The 19,141-nt window shown below is 36.8% G+C and overlaps 1 protein-coding gene across 1 annotated transcript in view; it reads right to left on the bottom strand.

Moving 5' to 3' along the window:
- Positions 1-17,894: 17,894 nt before the first annotated feature.
- Positions 17,895-19,141, bottom strand: part of ST8SIA6 (ST8 alpha-N-acetyl-neuraminide alpha-2,8-sialyltransferase 6) — a 176,935-nt gene continuing 175,688 nt past the window's right edge. The window contains exon 9 of the mRNA XM_027776231.1: positions 17,895-18,944. Within this exon, the coding sequence (XP_027632032.1) occupies positions 18,476-18,944 (469 nt within the window). The 3' untranslated portion in view covers positions 17,895-18,475. The remainder of the gene's footprint in view (positions 18,945-19,141) is intronic.

Raw genomic sequence — 19,141 nt, 5'->3', positions numbered from 1 at the left:
TCTCAGTGATTAGCAGGATGGTATACTAAGAAGATTTAGGGCCTAAGTGAAGAATTTGAAAATAGATGCTTGGATTAGGGCTGGCCCATAGCTTACTGGTTAAAGGAGCCAGATCCCACATGGCTGTGGTTTGAATCCCAGCTGCAACAGCTCACTGGGTACATGTGTATGCATGCTCCAAATCCCATCAGTATAGAGAAATGGAAGAAAAAGGATTGCAGTATGACCACAACCCATTGGGAATACTTTCTCCTCCCTTCCTCTCCATCTCTCTGTGCCAAGCACAAGTGCCCTCTGAACCCCTCTCAGAAAAAAAAAAAAAAAGAAACTCTCCAGGTGGTGTAGCAATAGTGTGTTACTCGGCCAATGCTGGATCCACTTGGAACACTGGAAGCTTGGCTCCTGGTAGACCTCTATACACTGGATGTGCATAGCCATGGTCCTAGTTGGTGGGGAGGGCTATGAATGGATCGAGGTATGGGACCCTGTTGAGGATGCTTGTCTCTCTCTCTCTCTCTCTCTCTCTTACTCCTTCTTTCTCTCAATAAGTAAAGAAAACTAAAAAAAAGATACTTGGGCACAAACTCTAGTTCCATCACTTTGCAAATGAATGACACTTGAAACATTCCTTGTAGCAATATGGCTAAGAGCCCACACAACTTCTAATCCTCTCTTCCTCCTTCCCAATAGAGCCCTGATTTGTTCAGGTACACATTTGTCCCCTTCGGAGTCCGTGTGTCCAAGAGATAGGACTAAGTGTGAAAGTGACATCCATAATCCCCCTGCCAATGATTAGTTCAAGAATGGGCACGTGGCCAGGTTGAACTAATGAGAAAGCCACCGGGTCCGGGACACGAACCACGGTCGACTATGTGGGAGTCCAGCGACATAGCCATTACGCTAACTGCTGGTTCCCCCCACACACAACTTCTAATGCTCTCTTCCTCCTTCCCAATAGAGCCCTGATTTGTTCAGGTACACATTTGTCCCCTTCGGAGTCCGTGTGTCCAAGAGATAGGACTAAGTGTGAAAGTGACATCCATAATCCCCCTGCCAATGATTAGTTCAAGAATGGGCACGTGGCCAGGTTGAACTAATGAGAAACAAGAAGACATTTGCTAGGGCTTTGAGGAAAATTCTTCCTCCTGCTGGGGTGGTCAAGAAGTGACCCTTTCAGCAACTCTGGATATGCTCCTGTGTACAGATTTGAGGTCTGCATGTGCTGTGTTTATTCAACAGCTATTCTTAGGAGGAAGCCAACACATAGCAGTAGGGTGAGCCAAGGCTCATGAGGAAATGAAGCCAGAAACAGAGGATTAAGGAATCTATTAAGCTGCTCTAGTTTTAGACTTCTAGATCTGTGGGCCAAGAATGCAAAACAATTTGAGTGAGTCTGATGGGGCTTTTCGATATTTCTAACTGAAAGCACTCTGATCTGTGTCCGTTTTTCACCTATGAAATCATATGTCCAGCTACATTGTAATTTTGCAAGAATTCATTAAAATACATGGAAAGTATTATGCACAGTACAGGTTTTTTTCTTTTTTCTTTTTTTTTTTTTGGAGAGGTTTTCACTATAGGGTGCGTGCGCTCGCCAGACAGACAGAGACATAGAGACAGAAAGCGAGAAATCACCCCCCAGGGAGGATGGCCATGCCACAATCTCTTCCCCTCCACTCTCCTCTCGGGATCTTGGGCACGCACACACACGTGCCCGGCGTGAGTTTTAAGTTACCAGGTCCGGGACACGAACCGCGGTCGACTACGTGGGAGTCCAGCGACATAGCCATTTCGCTAACTGCTGGTTCCCTCTTTTATATTTTTTAAAGAGAGATTTTTTGCCATAAGGTGTGTGTGTTTGCCAGAGAGACAGAAATGAAAATCATCTCCAGGGTGTGTGGCCATGCCACAATCCTTTCACCTTCATTCTCTCCTTAGTATTTTGGGCATGCACGCACACATACTCAGTGAGAGTTTTAAGCCACCAGGTCTGGGACTCAAACTGTGGTTGACTACATGGGACTTCAGTGACATAACCATTATGCCTTCTGCTGGTCCTGCACAGTACAGTTTCTAATAAGTGCTATCAGACTTAGAGTACTGGTTGTCTGCAGGCCGGGTATCTGCAATTAACTTCACCAAATATTAACTTAGGCAAACTGTTAGCATCCTTGATTTCTTTTTTTAAGAATTATTTAACTTTATTTATTTATTTTTAAATTTTGACCAGAGAAGGACAGAGAGAGCACATGCACAAGAGAGAGAGAGGGAAAGTGAGAAAGCAAGTCACCAGGTTTGGAATCAAACTGCAGTTGGCCATGCGAGAGTACAGGGCCTTGTAGAAATACAGTACCACCACGCTACCTGCCAACTCCAGCATCCTTGATCTTTAAATGCTTGCATTTACACAATGGCATTTTAGCTCCGAAAGAACATATCCAGCCCCATAGCACAATGGTTAAGCAAGATCCCACATGGCTGACCATGGTTTGAATCTCAACCCTGAAAGCTTGAAAAGCACACTGGCCATGTGTGTATGCATGCCCCAAGTCCTGATAGGATGGAGAAATAGAGGAAAAAGGACTGTCGATATGATCACACCCCACTGAGAGGTGCTTCCCCCCCCCCTCTCTTTCTCTCCCTGGAGAGTGCACATCACATGCCCTTTGGCAAAGACAGAAAATATTTCAGCAACTCCAGCAAAGACAGGAGACATACACTAAAAAAAAAAAGAAAGAAAGAAATTGTATAGGAACTTATTATTGCTTCTAGGTAATTAGAGTAACAAGGATTAGATTTAATCCCCTTTCTGAAAAAAATAAAACAAAACAAACAAAAACATAGGCAAGAAATATGAAAGTGTTGGAAAAAAAAAAAAAACAAAACAAACAAAAACATAGGCAAGAATTATGAAACAGTGTTTTTTAGACATTGGACATTAAGTGGCTCATGACAGTGATCCTGGAGAAAGCCAAAATAAATGAGGTGATCCTACAACTGCTTGACTCAGGTCTGGAAGGTGTCCAGTCACGTTAAGGGAGAAAAATCTCGCGCAGAGTCTAGTGGTCTTAGTAGAGGTTACAAATCTAAGAGTCTAGGAAGGCCAAAATAGATGCAAAGAGAAGACATCTTCACAGAAGAGATCTCTGCACAGGGTTCCTGCCAGCCTACAGCTGCGTGCTGACTAGCCCATGTATGTGAGGAAACAACCTGAGTCTGGAGAAAGAATTACCAAAATGAACAGAAGGAACAATCTCTGAAACCTAAGAAGACCAGCAATAATTCATGTTCCCACCCAACAGAAAGTAAAACCCTTTAACTCAGGGAAAATTGATTAGGGAACTCAAGCTTGTCTCAGAATAGGAAAAAAAATTAGTACTGTAATAAACATTACTCTAGTTCCAACTAACAATGACTAAAAGTAAGACTCTGAAAAGAATAAACTGTTTACAAGCAACTTAATTTCTTTAGGGACAAATCTTAAGATATTTGTAGGAATACCAAAATATCCAATATCCAACAAAGGAAATTTCACAATGTCTGGCAGCCAGTCAAAAGGCATTTAAAGTGGGAAAATACAACTCAAGAGGAGAAAATTAGTCAGTAGAAACAGATCCAAGAATTACACAGATGATAGAACTAGGAGAAGAGGGCATTAAAAGAGGTATACTGTATTCCACATATTAAAGAAGACAGAGACTTGACTAAGTCTGTTAAATATAGAAGCTATACACCCAGACATGATGGTACAAGTGAGAGAAGGCATTGCTGTGGGGTGATCAAGGATATATGAGAGTCCTAGGTTTTCTTCTAAGTTCACCTAGACAAACAAGTTCATAGAAAATGCAAGCTAAAAAAAATACTATGCATGGATTCAAGGAAAAAAATTTCACATCAAAATAAACTAATAATTTAACACCATTTTTCTATGATTTTTTTTGAAATGCACTGTGTTTGTGGGTATACATAGAATGTCTATGCCCCCCCTAAAATTTATAAGTTAAAATCTATTTGGATTTGGAGATAGAACTTTTGGAACATAATTCGGTCATGAGGGCTCCACCCTCAAGAATTAGACTAGTGCTCTTACAAAAAAAAAAAAAATCAGATTCAAGAGAGTTTCCTCATCTCTTTTGCCACATGTGGACACAGCAAGATGGCCATTTATGAACCAAGAAGGGAGCCCTTATCAGACACCAAATCAACTGGTACCCTGACCTTGGACTTTCCAGACTCCAGAACTGTGAGAAATATACTTCCATAGTTTAGAAGTCACTCAGTCTATGACATTTTGTTATAATAACCTAAATTTACTAACATAAAAGGTAGGGAAAATATAAAAAGGCATAAATCAAACTTCTATAATGTTTGAGATGAAAAATGGACTGGATGGTATTACCAGAAAATTAGATATTGCAAAAAAGATATTAAGTTGAAGATATGACAATAGAAACTATCCAAAGTGAAACACAATGACTAAAAAAAAAAGACAAAAGTGAGGACAGAATCAGTGAGATGGAGAACATATCCAAATGACATTAATTTTTAAGAGTACCTGGAGCCACTAAAAAGGGAGAAGATGAGTAGAATAAAATGGAAAGTAATGGCCTAAAAACTTTCTAATTTCAAAGAAAAGAATAAGCCTAAAGTCTAAAAATCTCAAAGAACCTCAAGTATAAAAAAACAGGGACAAGCAGACAGTGTAACAGTTATGTTGCTGGACTCCCACATAGTTGACCACGGTTCAAGTCCTGGACCTGGTGACTTAAAACTCACAGTGGGTACGTATGTGTGAATGTCCAAGATTCTGAGAGGAAAATGGAGAAGAAGGGATTACAGCATGATCATCCTCCCTGGGTGGGGGGGTGGATTTCTTGCTTTCTGTCTCTCTGTTTCTCTGGCAAGTACATATATACCCTAATAGCAAATATCTCTCTAAAAAAATTTTGAAGAAAACAACAGCAATATATGTAGTAACAAACATGCTTAAAACATTTTTAGAAAGAAAAATCTTACAATGAACCAAAGAAGGGACTAGCCTTGAGTGCAGTGGTTAAGAGCTATGCATAAGGACCTGGATTCCTACATAGCTGATGGTGGTTCAAAACCTGGTCCCACTGGCTTGAAAACACAACAAGTGCAGGTACATGCTGAAAACCCTGATGGGATGGAGAGAAGGAGGAGATGGAATCGTGATGTTACCATGCCCCACTGGGAAGTGCTTTCTCTCTGTCTCTCTCTCATGAGCCCTCCAGCAATTAAAACAAAAAAAGGGAAAGAAACCTGGGACCAGCAAATAGCATAATGGTTATGTCACTGGACTCTCACGTAGTCAACCATGGTTTGAGTTCTGGACCCAGTGGCTTGAAACTCACGCTGGGTTCAACGTTAAGGGAGAAAAATCTCGCGCAGAGTCTAGTGGTCTTAGTAGAGGTTACAAATCTAAGAGTCTAGGAAGGCCAAAATAGATGCAAAGAGAAGACATCTTCACAGAAGAGATCTCTGCACAGGGTTCCTGCCAGCCTACAGCTGCGTGCTGACTAGCCCATGTATGTGAGGAAACAACCTGAGTCTGGAGAAAGAATTACCAAAATGAACAGAAGGAACAATCTCTGAAACCTAAGAAGACCAGCAATAATTCATGTTCCCACCCAACAGAAAGTAAAACCCTTTAACTCAGGGAAAATTGATTAGGGAACTCAAGCTTGTCTCAGAATAGGAAAAAAAATTAGTACTGTAATAAACACTACTCTAGTTCCAACTAACAATGACTAAAAGTAAGACTCTGAAAAGAATAAACTGTTTACAAGCAACTTAATTTCTTTAGGGACAAATCTTAAGATATTTGTAGGAATACCAAAATATCCAATATCCAACAAAGGAAATTTCACAATGTCTGGCAGCCAGTCAAAAGGCATTTAAAGTGGGAAAATACAACTCAAGAGGAGAAAATTAGTCAGTAGAAACAGATCCAAGAATTACACAGATGATAGAACTAGGAGAAGAGGGCATTAAAAGAGGTATACTGTATTCCACATATTAAAGAAGACAGAGACTTGACTAAGTCTGTTAAATATAGAAGCTATACACCCAGACATGATGGTACAAGTGAGAGAAGGCATTGCTGTGGGGTGATCAAGGATATATGAGAGTCCTAGGTTTTCTTCTAAGTTCACCTAGACAAACAAGTTCATAGAAAATGCAAGCTAAAAAAAATACTATGCATGGATTCAAGGAAAAAAATTTCACATCAAAATAAACTAATAATTTAACACCATTTTTCTATGATTTTTTTTGAAATGCACTGTGTTTGTGGGTATACATAGAATGTCTATGCCCCCCCTAAAATTTATAAGTTAAAATCTATTTGGATTTGGAGATAGAACTTTTGGAACATAATTCGGTCATGAGGGCTCCACCCTCAAGAATTAGACTAGTGCTCTTACAAAAAAAAAAAAAATCAGATTCAAGAGAGTTTCCTCATCTCTTTTGCCACATGTGGACACAGCAAGATGGCCATTTATGAACCAAGAAGGGAGCCCTTATCAGACACCAAATCAACTGGTACCCTGACCTTGGACTTTCCAGACTCCAGAACTGTGAGAAATATACTTCCATAGTTTAGAAGTCACTCAGTCTATGACATTTTGTTATAATAACCTAAATTTACTAACATAAAAGGTAGGGAAAATATAAAAAGGCATAAATCAAACTTCTATAATGTTTGAGATGAAAAATGGACTGGATGGTATTACCAGAAAATTAGATATTGCAAAAAAGATATTAAGTTGAAGATATGACAATAGAAACTATCCAAAGTGAAACACAATGACTAAAAAAAAAAGACAAAAGTGAGGACAGAATCAGTGAGATGGAGAACATATCCAAATGACATTAATTTTTAAGAGTACCTGGAGCCACTAAAAAGGGAGAAGATGAGTAGAATAAAATGGAAAGTAATGGCCTAAAAACTTTCTAATTTCAAAGAAAAGAATAAGCCTAAAGTCTAAAAATCTCAAAGAACCTCAAGTATAAAAAAACAGGGACAAGCAGACAGTGTAACAGTTATGTTGCTGGACTCCCACATAGTTGACCACGGTTCAAGTCCTGGACCTGGTGACTTAAAACTCACAGTGGGTACGTGTGTGTGAATGTCCAAGATTCTGAGAGGAAAATGGAGAAGAAGGGATTACAGCATGATCATCCTCCCTGGGTGGGGGGGTGGATTTCTTGCTTTCTGTCTCTCTGTTTCTCTGGCAAGTACATATATACCCTAATAGCAAATATCTCTCTAAAAAAATTTAAGAAAACAACAGCAATATATGTAGTAACAAACATGCTTAAAACATTTTTAGAAAGAAAAATCTTACAATGAACCAAAGAAGGGACTAGCCTTGAGTGCAGTGGTTAAGAGCTATGCATAAGGACCTGGATTCCTACATAGCTGATGGTGGTTCAAAACCTGGTCCCACTGGCTTGAAAACACAACAAGTGCAGGTACATGCTGAAAACCCTGATGGGATGGAGAGAAGGAGGAGATGGAATCGTGATGTTACCATGCCCCACTGGGAAGTGCTTTCTCTCTGTCTCTCTCTCATGAGCCCTCCAGCAATTAAAACAAAAAAAGGGAAAGAAACCTGGGACCAGCAAATAGCATAATGGTTATGTCACTGGACTCTCACGTAGTCAACCATGGTTTGAGTTCTGGACCCAGTGGCTTGAAACTCACGCTGGGTTCATGTGCATGTGTGCTGGAGATCCCAAGAGGATAATGGAGGAGAAGGGATTGTGCTATGGCCATCTCTGGGGGAGGGGGGTGATTTCTTGCTTTCTGTTTCTGTGTCTCTCTCTGTTATCTGTCTCTTTAGTGAGCCCACATGCTCTTTAGCAAAAATCTGTCTTTAAAAAATAAAAAAGGTACCAAAGAGAAAAGAAACAAGGCACAGTGTACTTGGAAACAAAGACAGGAATGACAACAGACTCTGAATTGGAAACAATGTAAGTAGGAAGAAAGAAATGCAATATTTTTAAGGTAATAAAACATGCTGCCAATCTAGATTCCATACACAGCAAAACTGTGTTGTAAAATGAAGGTGAAATAAACACATTTCAAACATACAAAAGCAGAAAGAATATATCACCAGCAGTCTAGTATGACAAGAAATGTTATATAATGTTATATTAAGAAATCCTTTAAAGAAATAATATCCAATAAAAATTTATATCTACACAAAATGTAAAGTGCATAGGTTATACCAAATATGTGAGTAAATACTTTTTTTCTTTAAAACATATTTTAAAAGACAACTGACAAGTTTATAGCAGAAAATAATAATGATAATAATAAAATACATATTGTGGGGCTTATATGTAGAAGCAAAATGAATGGCATTAAAAACAAATGATATAAACACAACAAATAAAAAGCAGACTTCCAGAATGTATAAAAAATCAAAACCCAACTATAAGCTATCTGTAATAAAACCACTTTAAAGTTAAAAAAACAACTTAAAAGCAAAACAAGGGAAAAGAAAGTTATGCTAACACTAATATAAAAAAGCTATAATAATCAGACAATATGGATTAGAGAGAAAATTATTACTAGAGATAAAAAGATCATTTCCTAATGATAATAGGGCCATTGATCAAGAAAACATAGCAGTCCTTGGGACCAGTAGTTAGCGTATGTTGCTGGTTTCCCACGGAGTTGACAGCGGTTTGAATCCTAGACCCGGTGGCTTAAAACTCACGCCAGGCGCGTGTGTGTGCATGCCCAAGATCCCGAGAGGAGAATGGAGGAGAAGGGATTGCAGTGTGGTCATTACCCCCTGCAGGGTGAGTTGGCATGCCCATCCCCCCGCCCCGGGGGGGGGGGTGATTTATCACTTCCTGACTCTCTGTCTGTCTCTGTCTGTCTGGCGAGTGCACGTGCACTATAGCAAAACAAACAAACAAACAAACAAAAATAATCACATAGCAGTCCTAAACATTCATGCACCTACTAACACAGTTTCAAAATACATGGAGAAAAAAATTAATAGAACTGCAAAAATATTATGAATAGATTTACAATTATAGTAAAAGATTTAACTCTTTTCTCTATAATTGATAGAAGAGGTATGCATCAAATTAAAAATATATAGAAGACTTGAACAACACATCATCAATACCAGCAGAATAAACATTCAAGTGCACACGATATTTACCAAGACCACATTTTGAGCCCTTAAAAAAACCCTCAATAAATTTAAATGAATTAAAATCATACAAAGCATGTTTACTGACCACACTGATTATTTTAAAATATTCTACAGTAACAAATCTGGAAAAACTCAGAAATATTTGCAAACCAAATAGCACACTTCTAAATAATCTGTGGTACAAAGGAGATAGAAAAATGTATTGGGAAAGTATTTTAAAATAAATGAAATGAAAACATGACATATCAAAATTTACAGAGGAAACGCTATAGTGCTAAATTCCCATGTTAAAAACAAACAACAAACATAAAAGGTCAAGCCAGCAGATAGTGTGGTGAAGGCACTGGGCTCACACATGGCTGACACGGTTTGAGCTCAGAACCCGGCAGCTTGAAAATCATTGTGTGTGTGTGTGTGTGTGTGTGTGTGTGTGTGTGTGCCCCAAATCCCCAGAGGAGAATGGAGGGGAAGAGAAACTGTGATGTGGCCATCCTTCCTGGGGGGGGTGATTTCTTATTTTCCTTCTCTCTGTCTCTCTCTCTCTCTGGTGAGTGCACAGAGTCATAAGCTGGTTCAAGATGATTAATAAAATTGATAAACCTCTATCCAAACAGATCAGAGGTAAATAAGAGAGACGATACCAATTACCAAAATACAAAATAAGAAGGAGGGTTTTCTGGAGAGACTACTATATTAAAAGGAGAAGAGCATATTATGACCAACTTTATGACAATACATTCATAATGTAGATGAAAAGGATACATTTTCTGGGGTCAGCAGGTGGCATGGTGGTTAAGCATGCTGGATTCCCACATGGCTGACTGTGGTTTGAGTCCAGGACCTGGCAGCTTTGCTTTCTCGCTTTCCCTTTCCTTTTTCCTCTTCTCTCTGGTCAAATTTTAAAAAATAATAATAACAAATGGAATTAAATAAATAAATATTGTTAAAAAGGATAACTTTTCTGAAAGATACGAACTACCAAATTCTACTCAGGAGAAATATATGGTCTGAATGGCCCTATGTTTATTAAAGAAATTGTTCAAAATTTAAAAACTTCCCTCAAGAAAAATTGGAGGCCCAATGGTTTCACTAGTGAATTTTATTAAACATGTAAGGAAGAAAATATAAAAATATGCAAACTTCGAGAATAACAGAAACAAACAAAACTTGGAAAAAGAACAAGATTACTCACTCCGTTGTATTGTAAAACTGTAGTAATCAATACTGCATGATATTGACATAAAATAGACTAATAAATCAATGGAACAGAATAGAGTCCAAAAATAAATAAATCCAAATATAAATAAAAATCAACTGACTTTCAGCCAAGTTGCTAAAGTAATGAAGGAAATCTCAATAAATTCTACTGTGTAGATATATGCAAATACAACCTTTAACCCTTACCTCAGATGCTAAACACACACAAAAAAAATAACCCTAAATACCTCCTAGGTTTAAGTATAAGAGCCAAACTATATCCCTTCCAGAAAAAAACATGGGAAAAAAATCTTAGTGATTTTGGGTTTGGAAAAACTCTCTTAAATTTGATAGAAAAAAAACACAAACAATAATTTTATTAAATCAATGAACTCAAAAAATTAAAAACTTTTGCTATTCAAAAGATATTCTTAAGAAAATGAAAAGGCAAACCACAGACCAAGAGAAAACAGTTGCAAAACATACCTGACAAAAGACTTGTATCTAGAATATATGGAGCTTTCTTATAATTCAACTATAAGAAGAGAATGTCACTAATAAAAGATCAAAATATTTGAATAGATTCATCACCAAAGTTATATAGAAGACATATAAACAAATGAGAAGGCAATGAAAAGAGAAATGCAAATTTAATCACAACGAGGGGCCAGACTGTTGTGTAGTAGTAAAACACAATACTCTGTGAGGCAACCCTACATGAGAAGGTTCCTAATTCAAGTCTGAAGACCTCCCTGATTATGCTGGGTATACGCTTGCTCATGGCCCAAGGCTGGCTTGAAACCTGGTGGGTGGTTTTGTTGGAAGTGTAATTTTCTCTCTTCCTTGTGGGTGAAATTAATAAATGAGTATTTTTTTTTTGGAGAGGTTTTTGCTATAGGGCGCGTGTGCTCTCCAGAAAGACAGAGAGACAAAGAGACAGAAAGTGAGAAATCACCCCCACAAGGGGGATGGTCATGCCGAAATCCCTTCTCCTCCATTCTCCTCTCAGGATCTTGGGCACACACGCACATGCGCTCGGCGTGAGTTTAAGCCACCAGGTCTGGGACTCAAACCATGGTCGACTACATGGGAGTCCAGTGACATAGCCATTATGCTAACTGCTGGTCCCATGAACATTTTCTTTAAAGAATGATTTATTTAATTTTATTTATTCATTCATTTATTTTTAATTTGACAGAGAGAGACACACAGAGAGAAGGAAAGAGAGGGCCACCATGGTCGACTATGTGGGAGTCCAACAACATAGCCATTATACTAACTGCTGATCCCAGGTTGTTAGTTTTTAAACATGTTATACATACCCTGGCCATGTGACCTAGTCATTCCAATTCTAGATATTTGCCCTAAGAAAATGAAAATATATGTTTACACAAGGACTTGTGTAGGAATGTTCATGATAGCTTTATTTGTAATCACTCAAAATCAAACAATTAAAATGTACATCAGCCAGTGAATGAATAAATAAATGGTGTTATGTCCATACAAACAGAAGTCTACTCAGCAAATATGTGAATCAACTATCAATACACAAATTACATGAGTGAAACTTAACATTATCTTGAGCAAAAAAAAAAAAAAGTTGGAAAACAAAAGCACACATGGCATGATTCTATTTATATAAAATCCTAAAAAATGTAAACCAGTCTATAGAAAAGAAGATCAAGGATTGACTGGGGGCTAGGGTGGGCTGATAGGAAGGAGTGAGATAAGAATTATAAAATGACGTAAGGAAACGTGTAGGGTAACGGATACGTGCATTGCCTTGATTGTGGAGATGTTTCACGGGTGTACACATCAAAACTTCAACCTGTACACTTCAAATGTGTAGTTTATTGTCATTTATATCTGATGACATCGATCTACCTTTTTACTATGTACCTGCATAATGGATATAATAATTGGCTTTAGAGTCTCACATGAGTTTGAATACTAGCTTTATTCATAATGCAATCTTACATGAGTTACCACTTTGAATTTCAAGGTCTATATTTACTTATATGATAGTAAGAATATTTTACGTGAGGATGGATTCTATGGATCAAAGGGTTGCTGTATTAAACATGGTAACATAAATAGTTTTCTCCATCCCTAAACCCACTTCCATTATTCTTTCCTTAATGGACACTATTCTTGTATTTTATATATGTCTTTGAATATGCATGTATGTATACATGTGTATGCTTTCAAGTAGTTAAATGACATTGTACTGTATCTCCTATTTTTCTCTTTATGTTTAATTTTAAGGATCAATCCTTGGTACTCTCTGTATATATCAGTAAATTGTGTGTAACTGCTGTATTGAATTCCTCATTACATATCAATGAAAATTAAGGTCTCCAAGAGATGGACACCTGTGTGTCCAGTTGTCTGCTACCACTACAATAATGAAATAACTATCTTAGTTCTTGTCTCCTTGTAGACCTACACCAAAACTTCCTGGGGCGCAGCCAAGGTGGTCCAGAGGCACAGTCCCCAGCATGTTGGACTGCTGTTCTGGAAGCCACATCGCTGACCACACGTGTAGATCCCTGGGTTGGCTTAGAAAGTGCTGGTACACATAGGTGCCTAAGATCTTAAGATGGCTGGAGGGTTGGGGAAGGGGGACTGCAGTGTAATGAGACCCTGTCAAGGGTTTTTTTTCTCTCTCTCCTTTCTCTCTGTCTCTCTCTTCTGCATGTGCTCTCTACCATTAAAAAAAAAAAAAGGTTTCTGACATATATTCCAAAGTGTGATTGCTGGACCACAGAATAGATACATGATCAATTTTACTAACCCAGTATTTCCAAATTGCTTTTGAAACTGGTTGAATCACTTAATTCTTCTACTAGCACTTGGCCTTACTGATTTTTGCCAATATCATGAATGTAGTATCTCACTTTAATTTGCATTACTCAGATTACTAGTAAATTTGATAATTACTTTCTATTCTTATTAGCTAGTTAACTTTTATCTTTGTAAATCACATCCCTATTTTTTTGAAATTAATGTTGGATTTCCGGTCTTACTTGTGGATTTACAGTTCTTTGAAATGGCTCTTTATAATTTCACTAATTTTGTGGATTGCTGAAACTATTCCAATCTGTTACCAGCCTATTAATTTAAGATCCTGTTCATTGGATAGAAATCATTCACCTTAACATAGTCATCACCATCATTTCTTAACCTAATACTTTAAAAGATTATTTTGGGGTCACATTTAAGAAGTACAGTTCCTCACCTATAGCTCAGATATAATTGACCTATATGTTCCTTTACTCGCTTTATGGTGTTACTTTTTAATCCATCTTTAATTTATCTGGACTCCAGCTTTTTATGTGGAGAAATCTAAGCTCTTATTTTTCTCCATATCATGAGCCAGTGTTCCAACACCATATACTAAAGAATCTGTTCTGTCTCCATTATGTAAGTGGTATGTCTTTATCATATGCCACTCATTTTTTAACTTAAAGGATTCTTTTTAAGGGTGATGACCCAGAATAAGAAAGGGCAAGAGAAATATTCCTTTCTACCCGCAGAAGTGTAATGGTAACCTTGCTGACTATGGAATCAGTCTTCTAAAACCACATCTAAACAGAAATCTAAACACTCCTACTCCAAACAAAAATTTTTGATTAAATATTTAAAAGAAAAACACTCTTATTAGTGCACCAGATATACTAGGTAAGTTCCTGCAATGCCTTCAATGTTTCATAGTATTATAATGTGTTTCCATATCATGTTACATAAATAAAATGTTTTCAATGTCATAACTATATTACACATCACATTATAACCATACTTCTGCAGGAGCTATTTAGGGTGTTAATGGACCTGTTATCCACAAAATTTCGATTTTCTCAAAGTTTCCTAAAATTCGTAGAATGATGTAGGGCATCTGACATGATAGAGTATTTAGCTGATAAAATTTTTGTATACAAGAAAAAAATCTAGGCAATAACAAGTCTGATTTATGACTTAATTCTGAATTCTATACATAGAAAGTCCTCAAAAAAAAAAAATCATCCTTGACTGATTACCTGGCTGAGAGCCACATATTTACTAGCTTGGAATTTACATGCAGGGGAAAATCTTCTTTAATGGAAGTCATGATCTATTTGTCTTTGCCTTTTGTTCGAAGGAAATAAAACAATGGGGACTTCAAGGACTATTCTGTTTTGCAAAAATTAAACTATGCAGTTGTTCATGGAGTTCTGTATAGGGACCATATAGCCTAATGGACTATTGGACTATTGACTTAAATGGATATTTCTGTCTTACACTTGGATTTGACTGGCAATTATTTTGAAATCTTATTATTTCACTGCATTTCAACAAGTAGAAAACAGAATCAAGCAAGCCAATATTTCCTTTAGAAAGTGTTCGCCATTATAGAACAAAAAGAACTGTGCCTTGTATTTTATAATTTACACAGCCAATATGCATACTGTCAAAATTCATCTTCTAATTTGTATGTGGCAGATAACAAACACAGTAGACTGAGTAGAATCCTAACTAATGGTCTACTACTGTCTACCACCAGTACTCAGACTTCCCATTTTCAATACCTATAAATGAACATTAAGAGCAAAGATCAAATTCAATACATCTAACGACATTTAAGCAATGCTCATTACACACCGAGATTTCCCGAGAGTGTCAAGAGTCAGACTTAGGGCAGTTAATCTACAAATGTACAAGATGGAGTTCAACGTTTTTCTTTATGTTTTGATCGTGGTGAAAAACTTGCAATAATTCACCACAACAGAACAAGAAGAACTTTAACTTACATTTCACAATTTATAAGGCTGATAGACCGTACTGTCAAAGTTCATGTTCTAAGCTATTTTAGAATGTCATTAGTAACCTTGCACTCGAGAACCAAAAGACATATGGGCACATCACGATAGAAAGTCATGCTCTGCCAGGAAGGGAAGGTAATGATGTGAATGAAGCAGATGGGCCTCTCATTCCCTTTAGTTCTCCCTGAAAAACTAACTACCCTGAAGAAGGTTCAGGATAACTTCATGTATTGGCTGATAACCCCACAACTACAGATCAACTTGGGAAAGAGATACAAAGAAAACAACAAGTTGTATGTGTTCTATATAACACATGAAATAGAATATAAGTTTGATTATGCATATTAGCTATGCAAATTATAAAACAGAAGTCACCATTCTTTTTGTCCTGTTATGGTGAACTACTGCCAAGTCTTCCACCGAGGTCAAAACAAAAACTATACACTTCATCTTGTAGATTTGTAGATGAACCTCTACCACGTCTGATTGTGAGCCTTTCATGAAGTCTCTTAATGTCTTTTTGGCCAAAGACTTAACTAGTACATATCAGTAGGATTGTTACACAATTTCAAACATGTTTTCAAAATGACAACACAAATAAATGCTAAACAAGTAATAAACCTCAAATGTGCTCATGTGGACAGGTCTATAATTTTCTCCATGAAATCTCAACCAATTTTTTCTACTGAATTTTACTAGAACATGAGTATCATTATGCTCCTTGATTTCATATGTATTTTGAATATTTCTGAAATCCCTATCAGTGACAGTGGAGATTTTCTTTAATATGCTAGAGAAAATTTCCCAAGTTCAAATAGGATATTATATGGGGAAAATGTAAGTAAGCTCTTTGTATCTTAATCATAAGTAACTTTTATTAAAATAGCATATAAAATCATCACATTGTATATTTAATGATTTATTTAAATATATTCTATTACTTTTACTCAGCAGGCATATATTTCTAATATTATCAGAAAGAAATAATTTTTTACTTGCCATAAAATATCTTGAGGAAAACATTTCACTAACTATAAAATACTAGTGTTCTGATCTATTTTTGAAAAATTCATTGTGAGTGGGTGATTGAAACATTTTAAGTACTGCTAACAGCTTATTAAAAACTAATTATATCCATTAGTAAAAAAACAGAGAAAGCTACCTATTTGCCACAAAGAGAAAAATAATAAATTGCACTTTATGTAACCAGAAAATATTTTCCTCTTGGAAAACAATATATACAAACTTTTGATCAATTTATGAAGTAATAAATTTCATTTGCTATGAAAGAACAAATGAAAATATGAACTAAAAATAACACTGCATATGTCAACTACAATCAAAGTAAAGATGTACTTTATCAAAATGAACAATTTGCAGCAGAGTGCTCTTAAAGTGAACATTTAGTAAAACAATAATCTGGCTCAGGTAAAATCCAAAAATTCTAATTATTTTGGCATGCCAACCCAGTTTTCCACCCTCCTATCAGTATTTCCCATCTTCTTTTTCTTCTTTCCTTTGTTTTTTCTTGCCAGAGGCTGTGCTCACTTGCCAGAGAGAGACAGAGAGAGAGGGAGAAAGCACCCCCCCAGTGGGGTATGGCCATGCCTCAATCTATTCTACTCCATGTTTCCATCCTGAAAACATTTGGGGTACATGTACACATGTTCCTGGCATGTTTTTAGACACCAGGGCTGGGATTTGACCACTCATTGGCCATGTGAAATCTGGCTCCCATAACCACTAGGCCATGAGACTGGCCCTCTAGTCTTCTTTTGATGGTACAACAATGAGCAGGAAATTATGCACATAATTACTTAGTGAAGTAACTTGCTCAGTAAATGCAGAGGTGACCTATATTAAAATGTATGGCTATAACACAATGGGGTGCTAATATTCAGTATCTACTCAAGTTTTATTTTATTTTGATGTCTAAATTATGAGTCCTATCTCTTATGTAAGCATCTGTCTTTCCTTGTGAAAATTAAGTTTTTGTACATTATAATCTTTACAGTCTTCCTGTGAAATTAATCAAGTTGATATTATTCTATTTCACAGACATGGGCTCAAGCCACCATCCCACACACTGTACCCTCTTCTCCTGTAATAGTTCCTGGGGCAAAGACCACAATCTGTCTTCAAATATCCTCATTTTGATGAATCAAAATCAAGGGGACAGCTTTTTCCTCTATCATACTCCTTCTACCTAGAATCTTCTTGATTACTAACTTACTCATTATCAAAGTTTAATTTGGAAATGACCTCTTCTCTGAAATAGATACACTGAAATAGATTCCACTGAAATAGATTTAATTATTCCTCTCTGTGTTCCTTGTAGCATTTTATTCATAATTTTTGTCATTATAGGACTTGCATATCATGTCACAGTTAATGATACACAAATCAATATCCTCCTACTAGAAGGAGTCATCTTTCTATTTCTCACACAGACCCAGGGAGAAGACCTGGCAAGAAGTAGCTGTTCAATAGTTTTTAAAAATCAAATTGAATGAGTGACTCCACAGACAAGACAAAAGGTAAGACTGGTCTTATGTCTTTGAAGTAGATACTGTTAGTAGTAGAGAAAATGCATCGGAGTGAGGCAAGAAGTTTATACAAAATTATAAAGTGTGATAAAAAATGTAGATAAAGGAAGAAAGGAAATAATCTAAATCCAAACAACACATCATTGCAGCTTATATCACAAGGGAATTTAATCGGAAACAGGCACATTGTTATACGAAAATAATTTCATTCCTGAAGAATCAACGACCTCTTGTTTAAGTATATAGTTTTCTTGTATGCATTCTTTAAGACAGAAAGAAAAGTGGGAAAGATATTACTAATAAAGAAAAGCCTGCCGGAGAAAGAAACCCAAGGAATACTGGCAATTTAACTGTTCTCTTTAGAAAGGGTCTTGGAGACAACATATTTATTTATCTTCACTATGGTCAGTATGGAGATGGCTATTATAAACATTAACAAGGAAAAATTTATTAAGTCCCTACCTCACACCAAATGCTTTGCCAAGAGTTTTCATAAATTACATATTTCCTTGTGTGAATCAGATACCATGACTCCTATTTTACAGAGAAGGAAACTAAAGATCAGAATAATTGGGTGACTTGTTGACGTTGCAAAGTTAGTGAGGGAGCTTTGGTCAAATTAAGTTTGGGGGCTCTTGTTATCTACTTGGTAACCACTTTCATTAGTGTCTAGAAACACTATTAGTCACCTATAGCATTATATTAAAATTACTCCCATCTTCACACACTTTGTTTAGGCCAGTTCACATTTGCTAAATTGTAGCTTCAGAATTCCTTTGACATGAAGTTGAAGGATTTGTATATATTCTTTAGGCATCTGATGGAAACCACGCTTAGGTAATGTGTTGTCATAGTAGTGGTGGTTGACAGGTGTGTCTTCTACAGTTTTAGAGAAGGGCCAAAATCCATACAGCTTCACATTTTCACACAGTTCTACTGCAACACTTGTGATCATCAAGCCGGTGGACAAGCGGTATGCAGTCACACCTTTAGTTCTCCAGAAAAGGGCAAGATGTTTCAGGTACTTGGGATGGAAAAACAGAACTTTTTGTCTTGCTCTAGACTCTTTTAGTGTGTAGAACACTTTAAAAGAGGTGCCCGTATTGGCCCTGAAGGAAAACGCTGGCAGGAGAAGGAATGTGTCTCCATAGGTTGCAATGTCTTCCAGAAATAGTGCCTTCTTTTCCTTTAAATTTCCATATCTGACAAAAAGGAAAAAGAAAGAAAACAGAAAGAAATCTAAAGTAATAATAAAGTAGCAGTTTTGATAACATAAGGCTGAATTTATTGCTGGTCAACAAATGAAATCATTTACATACACTGTATAGAAAAGAGATAAACTATGGAAAACTTTAAGTAAATATCTTGGAAACATCAAGGGATAAATCTTTAACACTCT

Source organism: Tupaia chinensis, unplaced genomic scaffold (genome assembly GCF_000334495.1).
Source record: "Tupaia chinensis unplaced genomic scaffold, TupChi_1.0 Scaffold000647_1, whole genome shotgun sequence".
Classification (NCBI taxonomy): Eukaryota; Metazoa; Chordata; class Mammalia; order Scandentia; family Tupaiidae; genus Tupaia; species Tupaia belangeri.
Note: the sequence above shows the minus strand (reverse complement) of the source record. Positions and strands in the feature narration are given on the sequence as shown.